General features: G+C 46.0%; 1 protein-coding gene across 1 annotated transcript in view; it reads left to right on the top strand.

The window, feature by feature from the left end:
- Window positions 1-218: 218 nt before the first annotated feature.
- The window catches only part of CLMN (calmin), a 77,984-nt gene continuing 55,440 nt past the window's right edge, over window positions 219-22,762 (top strand). The window contains exon 1 of the mRNA XM_054200507.1: window positions 219-337. Within this exon, the coding sequence (XP_054056482.1) occupies window positions 256-337 (82 nt within the window). The 5' untranslated portion in view covers window positions 219-255. The remainder of the gene's footprint in view (window positions 338-22,762) is intronic.

Raw genomic sequence — 22,762 nt, 5'->3', positions numbered from 1 at the left:
CGCGCCCCGCTCCGCCGCCCCCGGCCGGGCGGAGGTAGGGAGGGAGGGAGGCGGGCGGGAGGGGAGGGGAGGGGAGGGGAGGGGAGGATGGCGGGGCGGAGCGGAGAGGGGCCACCCCCCCCGCTCCGCGCCCGCCGTCGGTGCCGGTGAAGGCGGCGGTGGCGGTGCCACCGGCTCCCGCCGCCACCTTCCCCCCCCTCTCCCCCGCCCCTCACCGCGGCCCCGACCCCCGCAGCGGGCGGCCCCCGCGTCCCCATGGCCGGGCAGGAGTGGGACTGGTTCCAACGCGAGGAGCTCATCGGGCACATCAGCGACATCCGAGTGCAGAACCTCCAAGGTAAACCAACACCCCCGCAAGAGACCCCTCCCTCCGCCCCCCGCGCCGCCCCGCTCCCCTTCCTCTCCTTCTCCCGCCGCCGCTCCTTCCTCCCCCGCCTCTCCCCGCGCCCTGCCGCGGGGCTCCGCGGGGCTCCCCGGGCCTCCCCCCCACCACTCCCCGGGCTCCCCGAAGCGGGGCGTAGGAGCCAAAATTCCGCCCCCCGCAGCGGGATGGACTGGGCGCGGGGGCTCCGCGGGGGCGCGGGGGATGCTGCGCCGGCACAGCCGGTGTCCCCGCCCCGGGAAAGGGGACACACACGCACACACACACGCTCTCTGCCACCCCCAGCCCCTTGCTGAGGGCCGTCGGGGAGGGGGCTGCAGGCTCCGGCGGCCCGTCGGGGGCACCTCGCCGGCTGGGCGGTGCGGAGCGGGCGGTGCCTCGGCGCTAACGGGGAAAGGGGTGTGTGTGTGGGGGGGGCTTCGCATTTCGTTCCCCCCGGAGCCTGGGCAACGCGTCCCGGGGGCTGGGTGGGGGGCAGGAGCCCGCGGGTCGTGGCGGGTCGTCGGGGTCGTCGGGCTCCAGGTCCGTGTCAGCGCGATGTGGAGGGATGCCGGTGGCTACCCCAGCGCTCAACTCAGTGTGCCTCCTCACAGGCTGCTGTTGAATAAACATGGGCAGAGCTTTTTTGGATAAAATCACCTACGAGATGCTCTCCTCTCCTGCCACAGGCTGTGCTGGCGGAAAGGATGCAAATACCGAGGTTTGAATGTAGTTCGGCATCCATCTAGTAGTCCCTCCAAAGTTCTGTTTGCCCCTCACCAGCTAATGCTTCGAGGTGGGCAAGGACGGCAAGAAAGAAGAAACGGCAGCAGTGGTTTATGGGAGAACAGTTCGTTTAATGTAACACACCAGTCTTAATCAACAGCTTGCATTATACAGCAATGTATCTTCGTGTTCCGTAAAAATAATAGACTTGAATTATAGGTCATTATCTCTTCCTGTTTATGCATAATGATATTAAAGCACTGTCTACTGGCGCAGGCAGTGCAGTTGCTGGAAATTAGTTTTGGTTTGGCTTGATTATAGAAGATGTGTAATTTATCAGAAAAGACACCCAAATTAGCCATTCTTTCAGCTCTGATGTTGTATTAATGCAGTGATCTGCTGATGGGGTCACTCTGCAACATCCTGACCTGCATCACCATAACCTCTGAAATTTGGATTTTGAGTATAGCCAGGGCTGTTGATTCCAGGTTGAACTCCCCTTGGGTTTTGACAGTCTCTCATTACAGTGTAATTCTACATTTCTGACTCCTGGCTCTGTCTCTTTCGATTCTGTGTGTTAGCACGGATGGCTTGCCTCTGATTTCTTGTTGCTCAAAACTGTAGCGATTAAACCAGGTTTAGTCCTTAATTCATGTGCATTTTTTTTTGAGAAGGAATAGAAAAGAAATCTGTTCTTTAAAAAAAACCCAACATGTTTTCGGCTTTGCCTCGCCGTCATTTGTGTAAGAAGGAGTTAAACTCATTTCCCTTTCTGGAACTTAAAATGCATTTATACAGATGCACACAGCCTTCTCTAAAATTCCTATAGGCCTGTAGGAGAATCTCATCCTACAGGGCAAATTCCTCTGAATAACATTATGTTCATGAAAAAGCCCTCCTGTTCCCTTACCATACAAGAGGAAATTTGAGAGATAAATTAGTTGTCACCTTGCTTATACTGCTAAATAGGGTTTAAAGAAGTTTTACGCCCCGTGTGGGCCATCATAGGGGAGAACAGGCATTTCTTCTAAGGTGCTGCTCCAAAGCAAGTGATAATATCTATCACTTACAGTACATATGATTTGTAACACATAGTTCTCACATTATCTTCTGGAGGTGAAAAACATTTTACAGATGGTGAGTCTGATACTCGGGAGAGTGTGATTTTTGTCACTCGGGAGCTCAGTGGCAAAGCATGGTGCTTCTTCTCAGGATCCGCTCTTGCAAAATGGCAGCATATGCTCTATGTTCGTATGTAGTAATTAAACTTGCTCCTGCTTTATAAGTCAAAATTCATTCCCTCAAAACAATGCAGGCTGAATCACCACGGGTATCATTGTCTATCATCAGTTGCAGAATCAGTAACAGTTTTGATGCGCTAGAAGGTCGTGAGTATAAGATGGAAAACTAGCCGAGGGCGATGCAGAGTTCCCAGCAGCACCAGCAGAGCTCCCGCAGGGCCACGCTGAGGGCCACGTGAAGGACCTCCGGTGGCGAAGGTCCCCATCTGCTGCTGTGCCTCCTGCTCTCTTGCAAGACCAGCCGAGTTTAGGGTAGGTGCTATGAAGTTGGTGGTTTGCCTTATTGCAGAATGCTTCCTTTCAGTGGGACATTTTGTATATGTGAGGGTGCTTCCCAGTCCCCAGTCTCGGGCGGCCCCATGAGATGCATTTAGAGTCGAGTGGTGTCTGCGATGCACAGGGAGTATGTTGTAAGGAGAGGATGGGAGGCGGCAGCTAAATGTTTGCAGATATGAACAGCCTCTGGAAACACTGGCATGTCAGTGTGCAGAGCTGGAGACTGACCACCTGCTTCTGCTGATGCACGGAGCCAGCCAAATATGAGCTCTTTCAGGTCTGGAAGGCAGGTAGAGGATTGCTGTCAGGCTGTGTCCAGCCATCCTACCCAGGTGGAAGAGCCCGAGATGAGCCCAAGTGGTGATGGCCATGAGAAACGGTACCTGAGCAGCTTCGCTGGTCTTAAAGTTTCTGCAGGCATCACACAGCCATCTGCTGTAGCAGTTTTCCATACCCTTTTTGCCTCCTTTTTTGAAAGCTAAAATTATTCATTTCTCTTGAAAAGTTCTTCGGTATGTCTTAGCTACGCTATAGAGCACCGCTGACGTAAAATACTATTTGAAGATGGCATATGCTGTTTCAGCCTGCTGCATCTTCCCCCTCTGGTTTGGTAGTTCTGCATCCAGGGAGGATCCAGGATGCTGGTTCCTGGGAAGCGTCTGCTGTCACAGGGAGGGTTTTGCAGTGGTATGATCTCTCCACATTCAGGAGTTGTTCCAGGTGCATGTGCTGGGTGCGGAAGTAGCCTCAGGAGCTGTATATCCCATCATGTAACTGATGGGGGAAATCACGGCATGTGCGGGGTTTTCAGCTTTTTCACAGAGACACCAAAAGTGACAGCCAGGGCTGAAATTTGCTAAACTGACTGGACACAGGGAGGAAAAAAAGATGGTTTTAAAAATGGAATCGCAGCTGGATACTTAGGCGTAGGATGATGGGTTTTTATTTTCCCTTTCCATCAAGATCTGAGATTTTCCATTTTATTTCCTTAAATGAAGGAAGCGATAGTTTTCAAAGCTGTTGCAGGTAAGTGATGCTAAAAGCCAGGCGCGCCGCTTCCGTTCTCGACAGCGGTAATTTCAGGGAACAGAAGCGAAAGTGACAGTCTGATGGAGAAGGGGAGAGGGGGATGTAAAGAGGGAATAAGCGCCCGGGGTGGTGATGCACAAACCAAGTTCCTCGCTCCAGGTCTGTTTAGTTTCTAAATGCGTTTAATAAACTGATATTCTTGTGCTCTTTGTTCTGTTTGTATATTCTCTGTAGTGAATTTCTCCTCATACTGAAAGAGAAAAATGGAAAGCCTGCGCAGAAAGTAGGAGCGCATCGTCAAGCAGTGGAATGCTCAATAATTAATTTCCTGCCAGGAGATGTGGTGGTTTTTTCTTTCTTTCTTTCTTTCTTTCTTTCTTTCTTTCTTTCTGTCTGTCTGTCTTTCTGTCTGTCTGTCTTTCTGTCTGTCTGTCTGTCTTTCTGTCTGTCTGTCTTTCTGTCTGTCTGTCTGTCTTTCTGTCTTTCTGTCTTTCATTACAACACCGGCGGGAACATTTTGTTACAACACAAGAATATTTTAAAATCTTCCCTACTGGAAGCTTGATTTAGGATCATCAAAAATATACTCCCTTATGTGGTGAATTGCGCTCACTCACTAGAAAGAGGCAACATCCTCAGCAGGAATTACTCTCTCTTAGATGATATTTTGGTCCTGAATTCAGTGCTTCGCAATAGCCCAAATGTATATTTAGTAGTAGGTATCCTTTCTCACATTCCTTGGAATGAAATGTGTGGAGACAAATCCTTGTGCGGTCAGATGGTTTTTATCTGGCAAACAAGTGCTGTTACCACAATTTAAAAATAATTAAGGTTTGAATGTTCATTTCATGTATCTATGATAAGGCCCACGGGCTGGGATGGTAGAACTCTACCGTTCTTCTATCAGGGGACTAGACAAGGAGCCCAAAGTCCTGCTACTCACCATTTTGCTGCTGACTCCGGGTTTGATCCAGAACCCAAAGAAATCCACAGGCTTATATTCCTTGATTTCAGTAGATTTAAATATTTTCCTGAGTCTCAGGCTTGCTCTGCTGAGGGTTGCACCCCATCCTTGCCCTAGTTGGTACCTTTGGGTGAATCAGTCATAAACTCCCAGCACTCTCTGAATTTGTTTGTCTTCCCCTTTGGATCCTCAAGATACAAACTTTTACAAGCTTTGAACAGCATTACTGTAGTTGTTACTGATATGAACCGCAGCTTCCTTTGAGATAACAGGGCTGAAAACCTGTGTCTTAAGAGGTAATAAGGGTGCTTAACTCATAATAATTAACTCTTTCAGTAAAAGTATCTACATATCTTTACTTTGGGGGGATGAGGCATCTCTGATGGACAGCCAAAGGCAGGTGCTCACAGTCAGTCAGGAACTCTTGAAAATGTTTCTGTATTTTTGTTTATCCATTTCTGCATGCAGCATAATTCTTACGACTGTTGCACTTAACTACCGCGAGCAATCTTTTCTTTTCTAATTACAAGATACAGCAGCATTCAACCTGTTTGCTACAGCTTGACATGCCTTTCAAACACATGGAAATTTTATAAATGGAAGGGAACGTTTCTTTAATGTACCCATTCATTCTGGCAAAAGTAAGGTGCTGTAACTCTTCATTACTTTAACTCTTCCGTAACTGGTCGCCATATGCGGCAGGATTTCGTTCTGCCTTTAGACATGCTTGTTTCAGTGGAGCTCTTTGTAGATTAAGGCGACATTTGGAAAGATCAAGTTGCCTGGAGAACCTTAGACAAAGTGCCGTAGAACCACAAAGTGATCCTGTTCTATGTAAAAGTGAAGTTAAATAGACCTGAGAGTTATCAATGCGAAGCACCGAAATAAAGATTTAGATTCGGGTGTCAGAAACCAAAGGCGATGCTGGAAACATGAGGTGGAGATGGTCTCCGTAAGGGCACTCGTAGCCGGCAGTGTTTGTCACAGTGGGAGGCAGACTTACCTGCTCCGGGTGTAGGAAACCCTGGCAGTGAAATAAAGGAGCAGTAAAAGGTAAGGCAGAGCACACACTGCATGTTTCAGCACGCAGTTTTAACAAGGTCAGTGCCTAATTTCTCTAACAAATTAGAAGTCTGGGCTCTCTGTCCCATTGCGTGGATGAAATTACACCAAATTCAAATCATGCCCGGTAGCTCCGCAGTCAAATGAAATCGTACACCCGTGCATTAACGCTTCATCCTAAGAGAGACTGTTTGTCTTCGGCATGGAAGCATGGACCTGACTCGAGGTATGGGGTTGGTGCGATGTTGCTTGCCAACGTCACCTTCTCTGTCTTCCCTTGGCTGTTGCTCAAGCAGTGGCCGCCCCCAGCGTCAGCAGAGCCTGTGACACCTCAGTCCGTATCCCTTGCCCAAAGTGGAATGGCGTTAGTTTAAAAACGACAGTCTTCAAAACACTGTGTTAAAACCGGTGCCGATATAGAAATATAATGCGCTCCTCAGTTTCTCCTGGTCGTTTTTTGGTTTGTCCACTCAGCTTGGACAGAAACTCAAACAAATGTCTTTCTCCTAAAGACAATTTCAAGGTTATGTCACTCACATCCTGAAGTATTTGTAGCCTTTACTTTGAAAATACTACAAAGGGTTGACTTTGTTTCGTCTTTCTGTTTAAGACAGCTTTCCATTGGACTAGAAGAAGCAACCTTGGGCATTTTGGCTTGTCAGTGTCCATTTAAACGCTGTTGTTTATGTCCGACGCTGTTCCAACTTACTGTTATTGCTGAGTGATTGTTAAGGGGATATGTCTAAAGGGGAAGAACCAAATGTTATCTGTCTCTTCACGGAGAAGTCAAAAAGATTCTTCAGATTACGTATTCAGGAGAAGAAATTGCCAGATGAGCAGTCACGTCTGTGTCAGTGCCGGCGTGGTGAAGGGCATCACAGCACCTTTTAAGAAATGAGTGCCTTCTTCTGCTTGTCTCTTTACCTGCCCTTCTATTTTTATCTCTCCCCCACCAGTTAAATAGAGGGACTGTAGGTGGGGATTGCAGGATGGATTTTACTTCGTTGTAATTGCAGCCTATTTCTCTGCAAACAGCTGAGCTGTGTGTTAGCTGCAGTTTGAGGCTTGATAGCCACAAACACAAGTTTAAATCGGCATCTTCTACGGAGGGTCATAATAGCAACAGCCTGGATGTCTGTAGTGTGGACAACTGTGGGCATGTAACCTGCAAGCACGGAGGATTTATTTCTAAGACCAGAAATCCCACTAAATCTGAAAAGATGATACCAAAACCACCTAAAAAATAACTCTAATCTCTATGCCCACTGCTTAATTTGACGGTGTGATTCAAGGTATACTTGTTAAAATAGTGTAATACTTTGAGGGATTGTGTTAATTATTTTCCACTAATTCAGACGTATGTAAAACCATATTTTATGCTGTAGTATCTTGAAACTTACTCCTGATATATATCGGTGTAATTAAAACCCAGTGAAGCTATGAACAAGTTACCCTGTTTTTTATACTTGTTATGTTAGCATCTTTCACTGTTTGTAGTCAGAAATGAGGTCTTTCTAGACCAGTATTGTTGATTTGCTTCGTTATGGAGATTTTTATGGTTTTCTCTTTTGGTAGCATAATTCTAGCTGTTTACGGAATAAATGCTCACTAAATGTGTGCCACAGGATTCATTTCAAATGGAAACATTTATATTCCAGTCCTTGTTGTCTTTAATGTATATATCCCCTTGGATCTTCATCCTATCCTAATTAAGACATGATGAGTGTGTTTTGGGGTGTCCCAAGCTGGGCAAAGAAGCCTCTGCTGTTGTGCAGTTTAGTGGCATCCCAAGTAACAGGAGATAGGACAAGAGTAAATGGCCTCAAGTTGTGCCAGGGGAGGTTGAGGATGGATATTAGGAAAAATTTCTTCACTGAAAGGGTTCTCAAGCATTGGAACAGGCTGCCCAGGGAAGTGGTTGAGTCACCATCCCCGGAGGTATTTAAAAGACATGTAGGCGTGGCGCTCAGGGACGTGGTTTAGTGGTGGTTTTGTCAGTGTTAGGTTGATGGTTGGACTCGATGATCTCAAAGGTCCCTTCCAACCTAGACGATTCTATGATTCTATGTCAGGGATGCTCTACCCAACCCACCAAATGGCCCAGCTAGATCGGGTTGCAACACCAGTGCCTTCACATGCACAGGTATTTAAAGTAGAAGACTAAATCTTGTCTGAAGGTAGTCAGTCGTATTCCACTTGTCTATACTGGTGGGTTTGTGACCTTTTGGGCAACTGGACTTCTCAGTTTTCCGTTCGGTGTTTGAGTTGGGTTGGAGACTCTTGTAGTTACCTGATTGTGAAACAAGTCTCGAGTGTCTAATTAACCTTCATCCCTGTGGGTGCTATGGTGCTCTTGTTCTTATACTGAGACCCCCAGGGCAGATTCTCCGCTTTTTAGCCAGACTTATGTGGATGCTCAGATTTAGGTCTCGCACCTGGGATTGTCCCTCAGAGGGACTGAAACTCTCTCAAGCAGTGGTTGGCCACAGTGGCACAGCAGTTGCAGGCTCCAGGTTAACAAAGAGCCCTTAAAAGAAAGCGTTTTGTGTGTGGCACCAGGAAGAAGGTATTTACAGGGGAGAAAATGAACTTCAAATACAGTGTCTACATGCGTTTTTTGCCTCCTCACCCAGCTTACCACCGCTGTCAATGGTAACTTGGCACCTCTTACTGTTTTGGACCTGTCCCTCAGGCTAACTCATTTGTAAGTACTTCTGAAACCTGTGACAGGTCTCCGATGTGCACTGATCTCGCTAGTGCCTCATAACTCTCAACTGCTTATAGTAAGCTACACTTTTTATTCTTCCAGCTTGTTTTTCCTATGTTTTCTTAAAGAAATCCAAATAACAGTACAATAAACCCCTCAGTGATCATACAATCATAGAATGTGTTTGGGTTGGAAGGGACCTTTAAAGGTCATCTAGTCCAACCTCCCTACAGCAAGCAGGGACATCTTTAACTCAATCAGATCAGGCGGCCATGTGTTATTCCTATGTTGAGGGCTGTAATCACAGCCTGAACCATCCATTTCACAGGACTCCGTCTGAAAGTCTGAATTTTTGCCAAAGCACAGGGACTGGCTGCGTGCATTAATGGTCAGAAGTAATTTGCCGTTTTGCTTTAGTCTTTGCAAAGATCCACCCCCCAATATATATCAATAGGTGTTTTGCATATGCAGTCAGAGTAGTTCACAGCTAAGGGCTGATTATGCTTCTCTTGGCTCAGTGAAAAATGGGAAGGGCAAGAGAATCCTGGCAGCAGGACAAATGAGAGCCATGCCAACGAAGATAACTTTGTTAAAAAATGATCCTTCGTATGGCTGCGTCCAGACACGTGATTAAAGCTTTCTGTCTCTTACTGATGTTCGTGATAAACGTGAACTGCAGTTATAACTTAATAAAGATATAGCATTTATAAATAACATAGCATGAAATGTTGGGCTTATTCAGACTTATTGCCTGGGATATAGGTAAGAAATATAATAGAAATAGAAACACAAACCTGTCTGGGCTGTTTGCCCAGGGAGAGTAACCAGGCAAACAGAAGTGGGCAAATGGGGAAGAGCCACGGAAAAGCGGAGCACCCGATTCCAGGTCCTCAGAAACCTTGTGATAGGGCAAGAGGGGCCGCGGCCAGCACTGCCGTGTGATGCTTAAAATCGGTCAATCATGAAAATCCTGCCCAAATGAGAAGGCAAGCTTTCAGAGACAAAATTCCCATTGATTCTCCCTTTTGGACGAGGCGCTTGGTAGGCCTTTTTCTGTTACAAATCCTGAGTGATTCCAGCAGTTACTGTTCAGAGTAGCTGGGAAGAGTTTGGTCCCTGTCCTTGTTCTCAGATTCCACGCTGGTAGGGGACTTCCTGGCCCTGGTGATTAATACCACTGAGCAGCATTTAGTTCCTGTTACTCTCAATTGGGTTTTTTTGACCTTTATTTTTTTTTTAAAGATCTCCCTGGATACAGGGCAAGGAGTGATTTGAAGTTACAGGGAGTCTTGCATGAGTTTTTCCATTTCTGCCTGTTGCAAAGAAAAAAGTTTTTGAGGGACCTAATGTTAATTAAAAAGAACTTGTGCCCAGCCTTCTTCCAGAAGTTAATGCAATTATTGACCTTGGCCGAAAGAAAACAGAGTACGAAATTTTTGCTGGCTAAGCTGCATTTCTCCGTTTGAAGGTAGATGGTCTTTTTGATGTATTCAGTGTTGGCCTTTCAAAACTTTAAAAGATTCTGTGTTTATCAGAAGGATCAAAGAAGATAAGAGATTTAATTGTCTTCAAAAACTGTGTGTATCAAGAGGAAACACCATGTTTTGGTTGCTAACACAGCTATGGGACGCTATAAAATCCTTCATGTGTAATGCTGCAGTTGACAGCATCACTCATCATGAGTTTATTTTAATTTAAGAACTTGGAGGTCGCACCAGGGTGACTACTCTGAAGTCAGGAAGTGGTAGTGACCCTGGTGACGGTAGCCCATGCCTGCAGGAGAAGGACAGCATATGCTTCCCATCCAGTCCCAGGCATCACCGAGAGAGCCCATTCTCAGGTGCTGAGAGATCCAGGTGTAGCTGCAGAGGTCTGGAAAGCTGACACCCATCTGTCTCTGAAGACTCGTTTGCAGTTAATTAACACAGCCTGTTATAATTAATAACTAATTGACACAGCCAGGGTCCTGCATCTGGGTTGGGGCAACTCCTGGTATCAATCTATCTATCAATCAATCAATCAATAAAGGGACTAAGAGCAATCCTGCTGAGAAGGACTTGGTGGGGCTGTGGCGTGAAAAGCTGGACATGAGCTGGCAATGTGTGCTTGCAGTTCAGAAGGCCAACTGCATCCTGGGCTGTATCAAAAGAAGTGTGGCCAGCAGGAAGAGGGAGGTGATTCTACTCCGCTCTGGCGAGACCCCACCTGGAGTATTGTGTTCAACTCTAGAGTCCTCAGCACAAGAAGGACATGGAACTGTTGGAGCGGGTCCAGAGGAAGGCTATGAAGATGATCCGAGGGCTGGAGCACCTCTCCTATGAGGACAGGGTGAGACAGTGGGGTTGTTCAGCCTGGAGAAGAGAAGGCTCCAGGGAGACCTTATAGTGACCTTTCAGTACTTAAAGGGGGCCACAGGAAAGATGTGGACAAACTTTTTATCAGGGCCTGTTGCAATAGGACAAGGGGTAATGGTTTTAAACTAAAAGTGGGTAGATTTAGACTAGAAATAAGGAAGAAATTTTTTATGATGAGGGTGGTGAAACACTGGCCCGGGTTGCCCAGAGAGGTGGGAGATGCCCCATCCCTGGAAACGTTCCAGGCCAGGTTGGATGGGGCTGAGCAGCCTGATCTAGTTGAAGATGCCCCTGCTCATTGCAGGGGGGTTGGACTAGATGGGCTTTAAAGGTCCCTTCCAACCCAAACCATTCTATGATTCTATATTCAGTTTCTGTTTCAGCTTGTCAGATCTTGGGTATCTTTCAAATACTTGATGCCCTTTAATTTGGGGGGTGGGTGTCTAAGCATTTTTTCATTATCCATCCCACAGCTGGTGTTAGAGCAAATTTTTTTCATGCATGTTGAGTCCTTCACTTTTATGCTGAGACTCATGACGGAAGCCAGTTGCAGAGGTGGTCTGGATGCCTACAGCGAGCTCAGATGAGCCCCCTATGTTGCGTCGCTCAGGCCGGTAGACAGCTTTGTCATTCAGGCACTTAATTATGGACCGAATGGTCACTTGACCTCTCATATTCTCATTTCACTAATGAACCAAAACTGACAAAGAGTGACTGACTACAGAGCTGCTGTGGTTCAGGCTCTATGAGCCAAAGTTTCCGCTCATTTCATTTATCACACTAATGATCAGTTTTGGAGCCTGAACACAAGCTGCTTCTCAAGAGCTGCGTGGAAAACACAGCTTAACGTGCTAACCTGATGTCCATGTGACAAAAAGATTGGCATGGGCTGCATTTTGGCTTGCCGGTCCTGCTACACGTGTATGTTCTTGCACGCTGCATCCTTCTAGAAGGATGGGGCTGCTCTGGATGTGGAAGTAGCATTTAATAACTGTGGCTCTACAGAGAGGGTCCAAGCTTGAGTTCTGGTACTCAGATAATACTGATGTGTGTAGGCTTTGTGTTTGTCTCAAGTAAAATTGAAATGTGCTCTTAATACATTCTAGCAGGGGTTTATTTCTATTTCTTTAGTATTTGAGTGTCTCATGGTTTTGATGCATTTCCCTAGGTGACACCCTTATGTTGGGGTTGGGGATCAAAGCCACATGAAAGCCAGAGGATTTATTTCAAAGTTATCCAGACAGCCTAATGACATACTTTTCTGTACGTGAACGTGAAAAGTTTTGGTGGAGCAGGCCTTGAACCTTGGTATTCTCTTTCGAAGGTGACCATTGTAACTACCTGACCAAAGTCCACTCTTCCCACCTTCTATTTCTCTCCCTCACCATCTGACAACAAAAGCTAACGATGTCATCTATCAACTCACATGAACTGTGATACACATATACTGCCTTGGCTATTGTAAATTTTTACAACTTGCTAATTCACATGAAGCTACCAACTCATCTTTCTTCCCAGCATGTGGTGTTCCCATGTTTGGTGGCAGGTGGTTTCCTTCTGGGTTTGCTGGTGCTTGTTGGTGTTCTCTCCAGTGCACACCAGTTGGTGTGAAGGCTAACTGAGTGCAATCAGATTTCATTTTGGCTTGGCTTAGGGATTTTTTAATGCAAGAAGAACAAAATGTTTGTGGAATGGAGTCAAGCTGCTTTTTTCTACTTCTCCCTATTTGTGAAGATGTATTTTTTTGAAGCCTCATGTTGGTCATCTTTATGAGTTACTATCTTATCTTCAGGTAAAACCCTTTTTTTCCAAGTGCTTTGTAATTATCTCAGTCAAGATGCAAATGAGCTGTGCTCCCTCTGCCTCTTATTACTAATGCTTTCAGTTCACTGAGGTTGTTCCAGGAGTTTTGTTTGCTTTGGTTTGAGTATGTGTTGCTAGAAAGGGGATAAAGTGGAGCTGGGGAATGCAGAGAACTTGCTACTAGAAGCTGGAAGAGGGTAATTCATGATGAGCATCTCCAGGAACTAGGATTTGTTTTCTTTGAGGAATGTATGCTAATAAAAGCTTTCTGTTTGCATGCATAAATGAATCAGATTAAATTTTATCCCAGGCTGAACTTGCTGTCAAATCATACTCTACTGTGCAGTTCTTGGAGTCATCCAAATGTTATTTTTACGGAGAGCGGTGCTACATCCGCTGTCCTGAAACCGTCTCTCCCTTCTGCGTGGGTCTGAAAGAGCTTGGTGGGGTAGAGAGGAAGACTAAGGGAGAGCTTGCTTAGGGCATGGATGAGTCACACTAACCCTGCCTGAATGTAGAGAGATATCTACCTAAAGATGTCTGGCTGCCCTGGATGGCTATAAAGATATGTTCTGCAAGAGAAGGAAGTTAGAGAGTTAACAGGAACAAAATTAGAAATAGGAGAGTAATCAGATTCTGTTTTTCCTTTCTGCAAAGGTCATAAAGGAATGAGGCATTTAATTGCCTCACCTTGAAACGCGGTATATAATGGAAGCTCTGCAATACCTGAGAGCGTAAGCTGCTTTGACTCGAAGCCAGTTGCAGCCGGTGTCTTGTGGAGTTACAGACTGATAAATAAGCCATTCTGACCTGCTCCTGGAAGACTCCTTTTTGTTTTTGTTTCCTTCTCCTGGTTTCTTGAGCTCTTTGGTATTTGTCTGGTGATCTCCATCTAGGCTTGGCTTCCTGGCAGGAGCAGAGGAGAGCATTGCTATTTAGTCTCAAGATTCATAGAGATGAGTTATCAATAGGTAAAAGAATGAACAGATGACGGGTATTTTGCTGAGCCCTTTCCCCCCCACTTTCTCAGTCTTTCCTCCCACTGGAGCACGGGAAGTGCTGAGACCTGGTAACTCCTGAAATAGCCTGGAGTCTTCCCTGGGCAGGGCCTCCCCGCCGCACACGGGCAATGACTTGTGATCAGCATGTGCGTAGGAGCTGATCCATTGCTTAAGGCTTCTTTGGGAACCCCAAAGAACAATAATATCCTGTTGACTAGGATTTTTACTATTTATATCCATCAGCTGAGCAGCCGCCTCCTCTGCCTGCTCCCTAGTTACCAGCCTGCGAATCTCTCTTTGGACCCTGTTCTCTATTGCATGGTTGACGATATGATTTTTAATTTCAAGATGAATTTATTTGAGGCACTTAGGAAGGCAAACGCATCGATGAAGAAAGGTGTCAGCCTTTCTTGCTTTGCTAACTTGTTAGCTTTTTGGACATCGGGCAAAGAGACGGGCAGGAAGCTAAGCTAAAAATTAGGGGTGTCATTAGGGAACAGTACAAACCTATAGCGATGCAAAGAAGGAAACAATTAGCTCCCTTATAGATACGTTTATGGAGGAGTGCTGACATACACTTGTCAGATTAAAGACTGAACCCTGCCACCCACATACTCTCCCAGCAGTTTAGTCCTTTCCTTCCTCCTTTTCTTCTTTTTATTTTCTCCCATTTTTTTTTCTGCAGCAGATTTTCAATCTACTTGGGTAGAAAAGGTGTCATCTTCTTCCAGAGAAACTCTTCCCTGGCTTTGAAACATAGGGGAAAAACATGTCAAATTTTGCCTGGTATTTTCTAGGCTGCTTTTTAAAAGTGAGCCTGTTAAGAGAGGCTGTACAGTTTGCTTTGAAGAGGAAAAAATACAGTCAAACCTGTGGGAGTCTGCTAGGGTGAAGTGAAAAGAAAGCAATTATTTCACTGTGAGCTTTTTATTAAAATTTCTGAGGCTCCTACCAGAAATGAAAGTGTGTTAATAATGGGACTTAGTTATAAAGTCCAATTGCTTTGGCTCCGATACAGATAAACCCCGTGATGGAGGGAGGGGGTCAAACCTGATCTGAATCAGAAGCAGCCACCGCTCCTACTTCGAGCTATTTTTAACGTTATGAACGTGGCTCACGTAGTTCTGTGGTTCTGCTTAGGTGCCATCCGGCATGCGGGTCTGTGGACGTGCCTTCTGAAGACTCATGAAGACATGTCTCTTCTGAAGACCTTGCTGGTGTACCCACCAGGGAAGCACCATACGGCTCTTGGCTTCACAATTTCTTCTTCTTCTTCCTGCTTTGGGAATGCCATGGTCCTGTACAGCTCCCCTCTCCCGTGCTGTCACTCCCCAGCTCTGTCTTTTGAGGCTTTTCTAGCACACGTACATCCTCCTTCTTAAACCACCGTGAGCAAAATACAGGGCATGTTCAGCAGTTAAAAGTGAACCAGGAATACTCAGGGAAACCAGTGTATTTTCTAAAACCATTTTTTAATTATAGTGAAAGCTTTTGTGCTTATAGAAAGTTTAGAGTATTTTTGGCACCATCTGGATACCTACGCTTGGACAACAAATCACTTCTGACATAATGACGACAGTATATAATACTGTGTTCTTCTATCCCGTGTCTCATTAATGTGGAAGCACATGGATTTTCCTGCAAAATGTTGGTTCGCCATCTGTGCTAGTATTCTTTGTATGAAGTGAAAGACTGCCCTTTGTGTTGCGATTGCAATGGACCCGTTCTGCTTTTAATGACTTCTCTCTCTTGGAGCAAATGGGTAGGTCACAGAACAAAATAAAGCTATGCCAAACAGTACTTACTGCTAATGGTTATTTACCTTACTTCCAATGTGGGAGCTATCAAAATTTATTAAAGGTGGAACTCGGAAGGTTAAGTGACGCTTTTCTGTTGTTCTCACTTTCCCTTTCCTGTGCTTTGGCTTTAATTTGCTTTTTTTGGGCTGTAAGCCCCCCGGTCTTGGGGAAACTGTGAATTCCTTGTATGCCCCTCGTAGATGTCAAAGCCTGAACCGGAGAGTGTGTGAAGGACGGTAACATTGCTAGGGTTAAAATGGTATAGGTTGATATAAAATGGTATAGCTGAGAGTTGCCCATGGAATGGGTTGCAGCTTGGTCTGAGTTGCGGTGCTCCTGAATTGTAAAGTAGCTTAGAGGTTATTTACCTTCAGAGCTAGGAATGGGCATTTTGAGTCTGGTCTAAGTCGGGGCATCCTCAGCTTCATTGCACTTCTCCACTGACTTTTGAACTGCTCTTTCAATTCTTCTGCCTTCATTGTGAGGCCTTCTATGTTTACAGATTAATAGTTAAGGTTCTGATACAGAAGATGTTGCAAAGCAGTCTCTCTTCACTGTCATGTGAGTTGAAGTATCACAAGAAAGTTTTTTTTTTTTTACTGGCTCTGAAACTTTATTTCGCTATCATATAATTGGCAGCTTCATTCATGCTAGTGTTTTTGCAAGCCGGTACTGACTGTTTCCAGATGAAACCCATCAAACCCAGGGATCTTTAACCATCTTATTTTTTTTCTCACATCTCCTGGCTCCTCCTGCTTTTTCATATCCTTGACCCTGAGAAACAGACAGAACATCTTTAAGTAAGTGGGTGAGTAAATTAGCAGTAAAAACTTGATCTGCTTCAGGAAATTCATCCATGTAGTATGACTTAGCGCAGTACAGTTAAGGGACAGATTCTGTTTTCTTGTGCTTTCAGTAGTTTTACTTCTGCAACCTCATGGAGATAAGCTGCTTTATGAAAGATATTGATCTGCATTTTATTAATGAGCTTTTAAGGTAATTTTGATACATCAGTAAATAACGCCAAAGGGGAAGGAAAGGGCTTAAAAAGAGATTTTCTGATGTGTTGTGACAAGAGTATCAGCCGCGGGGTCGGGCTTCTCTAAGGATGCTGCAGGGCAAGATGGTTACAACAGGGCAGCAAGGGAAGACCACTCTGGAGAGGCTGGGGATGGAGGAGCTGGTGGGGCAGGAAGACAACTGATTGATCCCCGTGCTTTAGGGGCAAGTCCGTCTCTCCTCAGACACAGGGAATGACTGTAACTGGATTCTCTAACAAATTGGAAACAGCGATAGCAAAGCCTTTCTTGGCTCCTGGAGGCTAACTTCTGGTGGGGTCTAACAAAGTAGAAGCAGCAGTGTCTGGTGGTGATCGGCAGGGTATTATCAGAGATTTGTCTGGAATAGCGCCTTCTGAAAGGAGAGAACGTGAATAGGAGAGACTTGAACGCATAGGTAGATAAAGCTTAGCATTTTGCCTGCTGGGATGACAAAATCCAAAGGTGTTCACCAGGGAGATGGAGGAGGAGGTGGTTATGGCATAGGAAGCTAAAAGATAGTTTGATGCTTTGTGAGTTAGAGATGTGGGGAGGGTCCTCCAAGGGCCACAGTATGGCTGCAGGCGGTTTGTATAAACATCTTCACCTGCAGTCCAAAAAACCGGAGTATGCATCCCAGAATTAGATCCAGATCCCTGGATCATCTGGATATCCCCTGTACTTGTCCTTGGTTGGCATGCTGTCAGGCGGGCCAGCAGCACATCTGCGCAACAGGGGTGATGCAGAAGCCCCCGGGTGGATGTTACAACAGCTTTATGCGTGTATTTGCCTAGGTGTAGGAGGCATTATTACGGCTTCTGGCCTACTTCTCAGCAAAGCAATTAGCAAGTCCGAAAGGTCTTGCCTCAAGGCTCTTGCAGGCCATGAATTATGCATTTAATTCTGGATCCTGCCTCCCATTTCTCTAACGCGCTCTTTCAGAAGATTGTGTAATGTCTTATTTTCCCCTCACATAAAAATTTGACAGCCTGGTGCCCAGAGCAGGGGAATAGGAAAGCCTTTTTGTCATCTCTTTGCAACATACAACTTTTTTTTCTTTCAGGTGGTGTTTATGAAAGAAAATGCTTGTTGGCAGACAATAATATCTTTAGGCTATTCAGTACCTTCCCCGATGAGAGTCCTGAGAGCAATAGCAATCTGCTGGGCATTCAGCAGCAACAGCTGCTGCCTGCCTGCTACCATTAAAACACAGATTTAGCATTTATTTACAGTACCACGGAGCAATGAACCTGCCCACTGCCACTCTGATATGGTGTAGCTAAGGAATAACGTAAGAGTGGGTCTACATGAGTGCACTCAAAAGTTAATCCCAGACAACTTTCCGGAGAGTCGATTACCAAAACCACTCTGGATGCTGGCACCATGGTTCCTCTGCAGAAGGAAGGTGGCTTTACCTCAGCTGTTTAAACGTAAATGGAATTAAGGATGCTTTTTTCCCCCCTCTGCTAAGGTCCGTTGCTGCCTGTTGGAGGCCGACCACAGCCACAGTGGATGCGGAGCAAGCGGTGAGGGTGGCAGAGGAGAGGACCCGGACCTCCGAGTTCAGACCGTGGGGGCTGAGAGTGTCCTTTGTAGCAGGATCAATAGATGTGGAGCTGGGCTCCGTCACGGCCGCCGGCACCAGGAGAGGCGGGCAGAGGAGCGGTTGAACTGGAAAGGCTGAACGCAGAGCCCCCCGTCCTGCTGGAGCGGTGGGGCTGAGGCTATTTTGTGTGTAATTCCGGCTTTCCCTTTTGTCCTCGCCTTAAGGCAGTGAGGAGGAGCTGTGTGGCTACTCCAAACAAAAATAGGCTATGAGAGGAATTCATGAGGATTTCCCTGCATTTCTGTCCCAACAAGACGCTCACTGGGGATGCCCGAGCTCCTTTTAGTAACAAAGATGCTGAAAAAGGGCCATATGTCTGTGTGTAGGGGATATGTTTATTGCGCAGCTGACAAGGCAGGGTTATATACCTTAATGTACTTGGCTCCTGGAAGTGGTTTATTAGTCTTCTCCAGACTTGGGGATGCTCCAGGGCAAATTCTGCTTCCCTAAACTCTCCTGGATATCCCTACACTGCCCCATGGCTATACATCATTACCTGTTCATCTGCTGATCTGTGGGATACAATTATTCCTCCATCCTTGCAGAAAATGCTCTCTCCTAATTCAGTGCCGTGACTGTGGAAGGAAAAAACCAGCTTTCAGCCGCTTCAGGAGCTCGTTGCTGCTGTCTCTCAGGAGTCCCCGAGGAATCCCACACGCCTGTGAGGGAGCCAGCTTGTCCCTCAGAGCGGTTATTTGGGATACAGGCCCACCCACACTAGCAATGGTAATTCCAGGCAGTGTCAGCTGGGAGGTAATTTGGTCCCAAGGCCCATCGTTGTGCTGCTGGGGATTCTCCGTGGATGCCAGGATTGCAGCACGTGGGGGTAAAGGAACTTGAGGATCCAATGCCCACGCTGGCAAAATGATACAAGCTTTGTTTCCCGTACCAGTGTTCCCGTGCTTTCTTTGCCCTTCTGCACTGAAAATCTTGTTTAGTTACAAAAATCAACTATAAACTGTGGTGGGAAGTCTCCGACTTCCAGCAAATGGAAAATTTAATTGTTAGGATGAGAAATACTTGGGTAGTGAAGCTGCTGCCATGATACAAGCAAGGCAGGGTTTGTAGGGAGAGGTAATGTCTTTTATTAGGCTGGTTGATAAACTGCTTTGTTGTTTTTCCAACTCCTGTTTGTTGGCCTAATAAAAGCTACTACCTCACCTCAGACTTTTTTTTTTTTTCCTGTGGCGTGCTTATCTGAGTCATAGAAATCAGTGGAGTTAAGGCTAGTGCAAGTGGTCATGTTTCCAGACTGGAAACTACAAAACAAACAAATTCAAGGTTAATTTGTGTAAATCCAGATTATTTACTGCCTTGCTTATGTCGCTTTTGTTCTCTGATTTGTGACCATTGAGGGGAAAAAAAAAATGTTCTTTGATTTATACAGAGTAATGTCTTGAAAATACACCATTGCTTCAATAGCCTGACTACAAATAAATCAGATCACCGCAGTGACTGACTGAGACTGACTAATAAGCAAAAAGCACAGCCAGGGCCTAGCCTGACTGCAGTTGCAAAGTGTGAAATTTCGGCCTTTGGTAGGTAGCAAGTGGACGGATTAAACTCCAGTTGTAGGCAGGAGAACATTGTGTACCTATGCTGCCATAACCTGAGTTTGCTGGGGTCTGCCTGGTCCCTGAGGAAAGTTGCCCAGCAGCATTTCATGGTAAAAAGCCATGCATAAGTTGCACCTATCTGGTTTGTGGGCTTGTTAGCAATTCCAGCATGTATAATGTATCAAAACAAGAAGTTTCATTCCTTGAAATGTAGAGATTACAAATCCTACATGCATTTTCCCTAGCTTATTTGACTGCGCAGGGTGAGGTCTATTTGAAGTTCGTGCTGCCTTAGTTTATTTATGCTTGGGAAGGACTTGAGGAGCACTCTGGGGATGGGGTACAGGCAAAGGCTGGGAGATACCAGAGTGTTTCCCAAGCCCTTGCCAGGCTGTCGATGTTGTTCCAGGGCTGGATGCTCCCCGGAGCAGCCACAGTGTTAAATTCACCTTTTTCGTCCTTGGGATGGTTCTCAGGGCAAAGTGAAAACGTGCTTTAATTTTCTAAAGCAAGAGTCAATTTACTAATGAGAGCGTCGGTGTCAACAGTAGGGAGGTTACCTGGGCTGCTCACTTCGAAACTATTTTGGCAAACGTTTCCTTGATGAAAATATGGACTACTCTTGTGTGCTGCCACCACCGGTGTTACGTGCCTGGAGGGTCCCTTGTGTTGACTTAGTCCTCATTAAAGCTGTATGTTTCTCATAGCTGTGGCTTTTTATGACAAACACCTTGAGTTGGAGGCTCTTCCTAGCGGCTGGATGTGACTCCTGAACCTAGCTGTCCTGTCTCGTAAGACCCCTGGGACTCTCTTTACACTTTTGGCTTTATGGGTGGCGCTTCTCTCTCTTAAGCCCTAGCTGTCTGGGATTCTCTCAGCTAATCATGCGGAATTCCTCTGGAGTTGTGATTTTTTTTTTTCCCTGTTTTTCAGGGTTGTTTGCAGTATGTGAGAATGTGAAATGCCGGGCTGGGAAAGGACTCTTGTTTGCTGTGAGAGAATTAGGCTCAATTTCTGCCTCCCCTGTAACTCTGCACACACAGGAAAAGATTTGGGGCTGGCAATGCAAACATCGCAACCTCCAGCGTGAGCCCCGCTACTCCCGGGGTGGCAGGAGCAGACGGGGGGGGGGAGGCAGAGGCCGCCCTGGCTTCCTTTTGACAGAGTCAGCAAACACTAATCCTTCTTCTGCCAAGGGAAAGTTGTCCCGCTCACTTGCGGGGAGCCCTCGGTCACCCCAGCCCCTGTTTGTTCACCGCACATGGTACGAGAGCAAATAAGAGCGGAGTGTTCTCAGCTGAGCCCCCTGCTCTGTCCTATGTAAACGCCGCCTTGTTTAGGCAGCTTGGCTAGTCATTTTTATTCCATTTTGTTGGTGCAAACTCCTTTCCCTTTTTTTTTTCCTTTTGCCTGTGGTGCTTATAGAGGAATGTGGTCCATCTATTAATAGCATGTGGTCCTTGCTCGCTGTGTCTGCCTTGGAAACCTCCAGGTTTGCACATCTGTGCCGCCCTGGGTGAAGACCGTAATGTTACCAGCAAGAGTCGATTTCCCCCTGCCACTGCATATTCCGAATTCAGCCTTATCTGCTTATCCACATTCCTTGTTCCGTTCCCTAATTGAGTATGGAGCGCTTCTGCACAGGTACAACTGTGCTGGTTAGAATTGAGTCAATCGGGTTAACGCTGAATGAATGGGACAACTAAATGGAAAAAACCCTTGGGTATGGTTGGGATGTTCATCTCTGGGGCAAGGCAGGGTGCTCTGACTTACTTGGCAGAGATCCATTCCCGCCCAAAGAGCATTTTGCTGTGGAAAAGAACAGATGACTACCAAATCTGAGTTTCTGTTAAGCTAAAAAAAAAGTTAAAGTTGATTTCAGTTTTTGGTCTCTTTTTTCCATGTTCTTACTTCATTCCCTTGTCCTCCTGTTCCCCATCCCACCAGCCTAGAATAAGCAAATACCACTAAATAACTTCTACTGAAAACCAAAGGTCTGATGGTTGCAAACCTGTCCTTGCCCAGCTCCTTGCTTTCCATAGCAAAGCATGTGAGTGTGGAGCAGAAGGCAACTCTAGGCCTTCCTCGCCGAGGAGGGGGGTGGAAATCTTTCCTAGGTCAAAGGGAGACTTTTCAAGTGCAGAACTTAAATAATACTCAAAGTGTAACCTTGTTCTAGTGATGTTACTGAAGAGGTATTGAAAAAAAAAAAAAAAACCACACCAAAAAAACCCCAACCCAGTGGAAAGTCCCCCCCAACACCCATCACGTATGTGCTGACTCTTTTCAAGAGCCACCTGACAATGGTCTCCCTGTCACTTCTACCTCAGTACGGTGTGCCACCTTCTGTGTGTCTAAACTACGTGGAACTTGTCTGGAAAGAGACTGGAAGTGCTTCAGGGTAGTCGTTTTTTGCGTGTGTGTTTAGCTACGCCGTCTGGATCAAACTCTCTTTGATTTTAAGCTCTGTTAATAATTAACCCTCAGCTTGTAATGACTATCCAGCATAATGATAACCACACTGCTGGCTCTTGTCCACAAGGTTATTAGGTACGTACTACACAGCATATCCCTTCCACTCCGTGTCTGGAAACGGATGTCTGTGAATGAATGTGAGATCATCTAAATTAGGGGTACTTTCCAGTGTCTTTCTCCAAATTCTATTACTTTATGGGCAGACCTCAGTTCGTCTGTCCTTTGACCTGTCACGCCAGGCTTGGGGAGCATTTGCCTTGCAGAGGCTTCGTTAAAGCTCTTGAGCACACACTGTGGGCTATGCTCTCATGTTTGCATTAGTGATGGTGCTTTTTCACGTTAAACTGGTTTGACCGTAAACTGTGCGAGATTATGTCCACATCTGTTTTATCTAGATAATTTTTTCCTACTTCCATGTTATGCGAGGGTGGGTAAGCAAAGCAGTAGTTGGGTTGTTGCATTTCTAATCACTCTGTTTCCGACTCCTTGAGGTATGGGAGATGCAAACAGGCAGCAAGCATGTTTATTGCTACCAGTCACTGATGCTTTGGCAGCTCACGTAGAAAACACTACTAAGAGGTGCAGAAATGAATATAATTTTCACTTAAAATTTCATCTGCTTTAAATACCAGCTGCTCTTTCTTGCCGGGTGCTTGTTTCCTTTGCCCTGGCTGCATTCCCTCAACTGATTGTCATCAGAGCCGA

Source organism: Rissa tridactyla, chromosome 4 (genome assembly GCF_028500815.1).
Source record: "Rissa tridactyla isolate bRisTri1 chromosome 4, bRisTri1.patW.cur.20221130, whole genome shotgun sequence".
NCBI classification, from domain to species: domain Eukaryota; kingdom Metazoa; phylum Chordata; class Aves; order Charadriiformes; family Laridae; genus Rissa; species Rissa tridactyla.
Note: the sequence above shows the minus strand (reverse complement) of the source record. Positions and strands in the feature narration are given on the sequence as shown.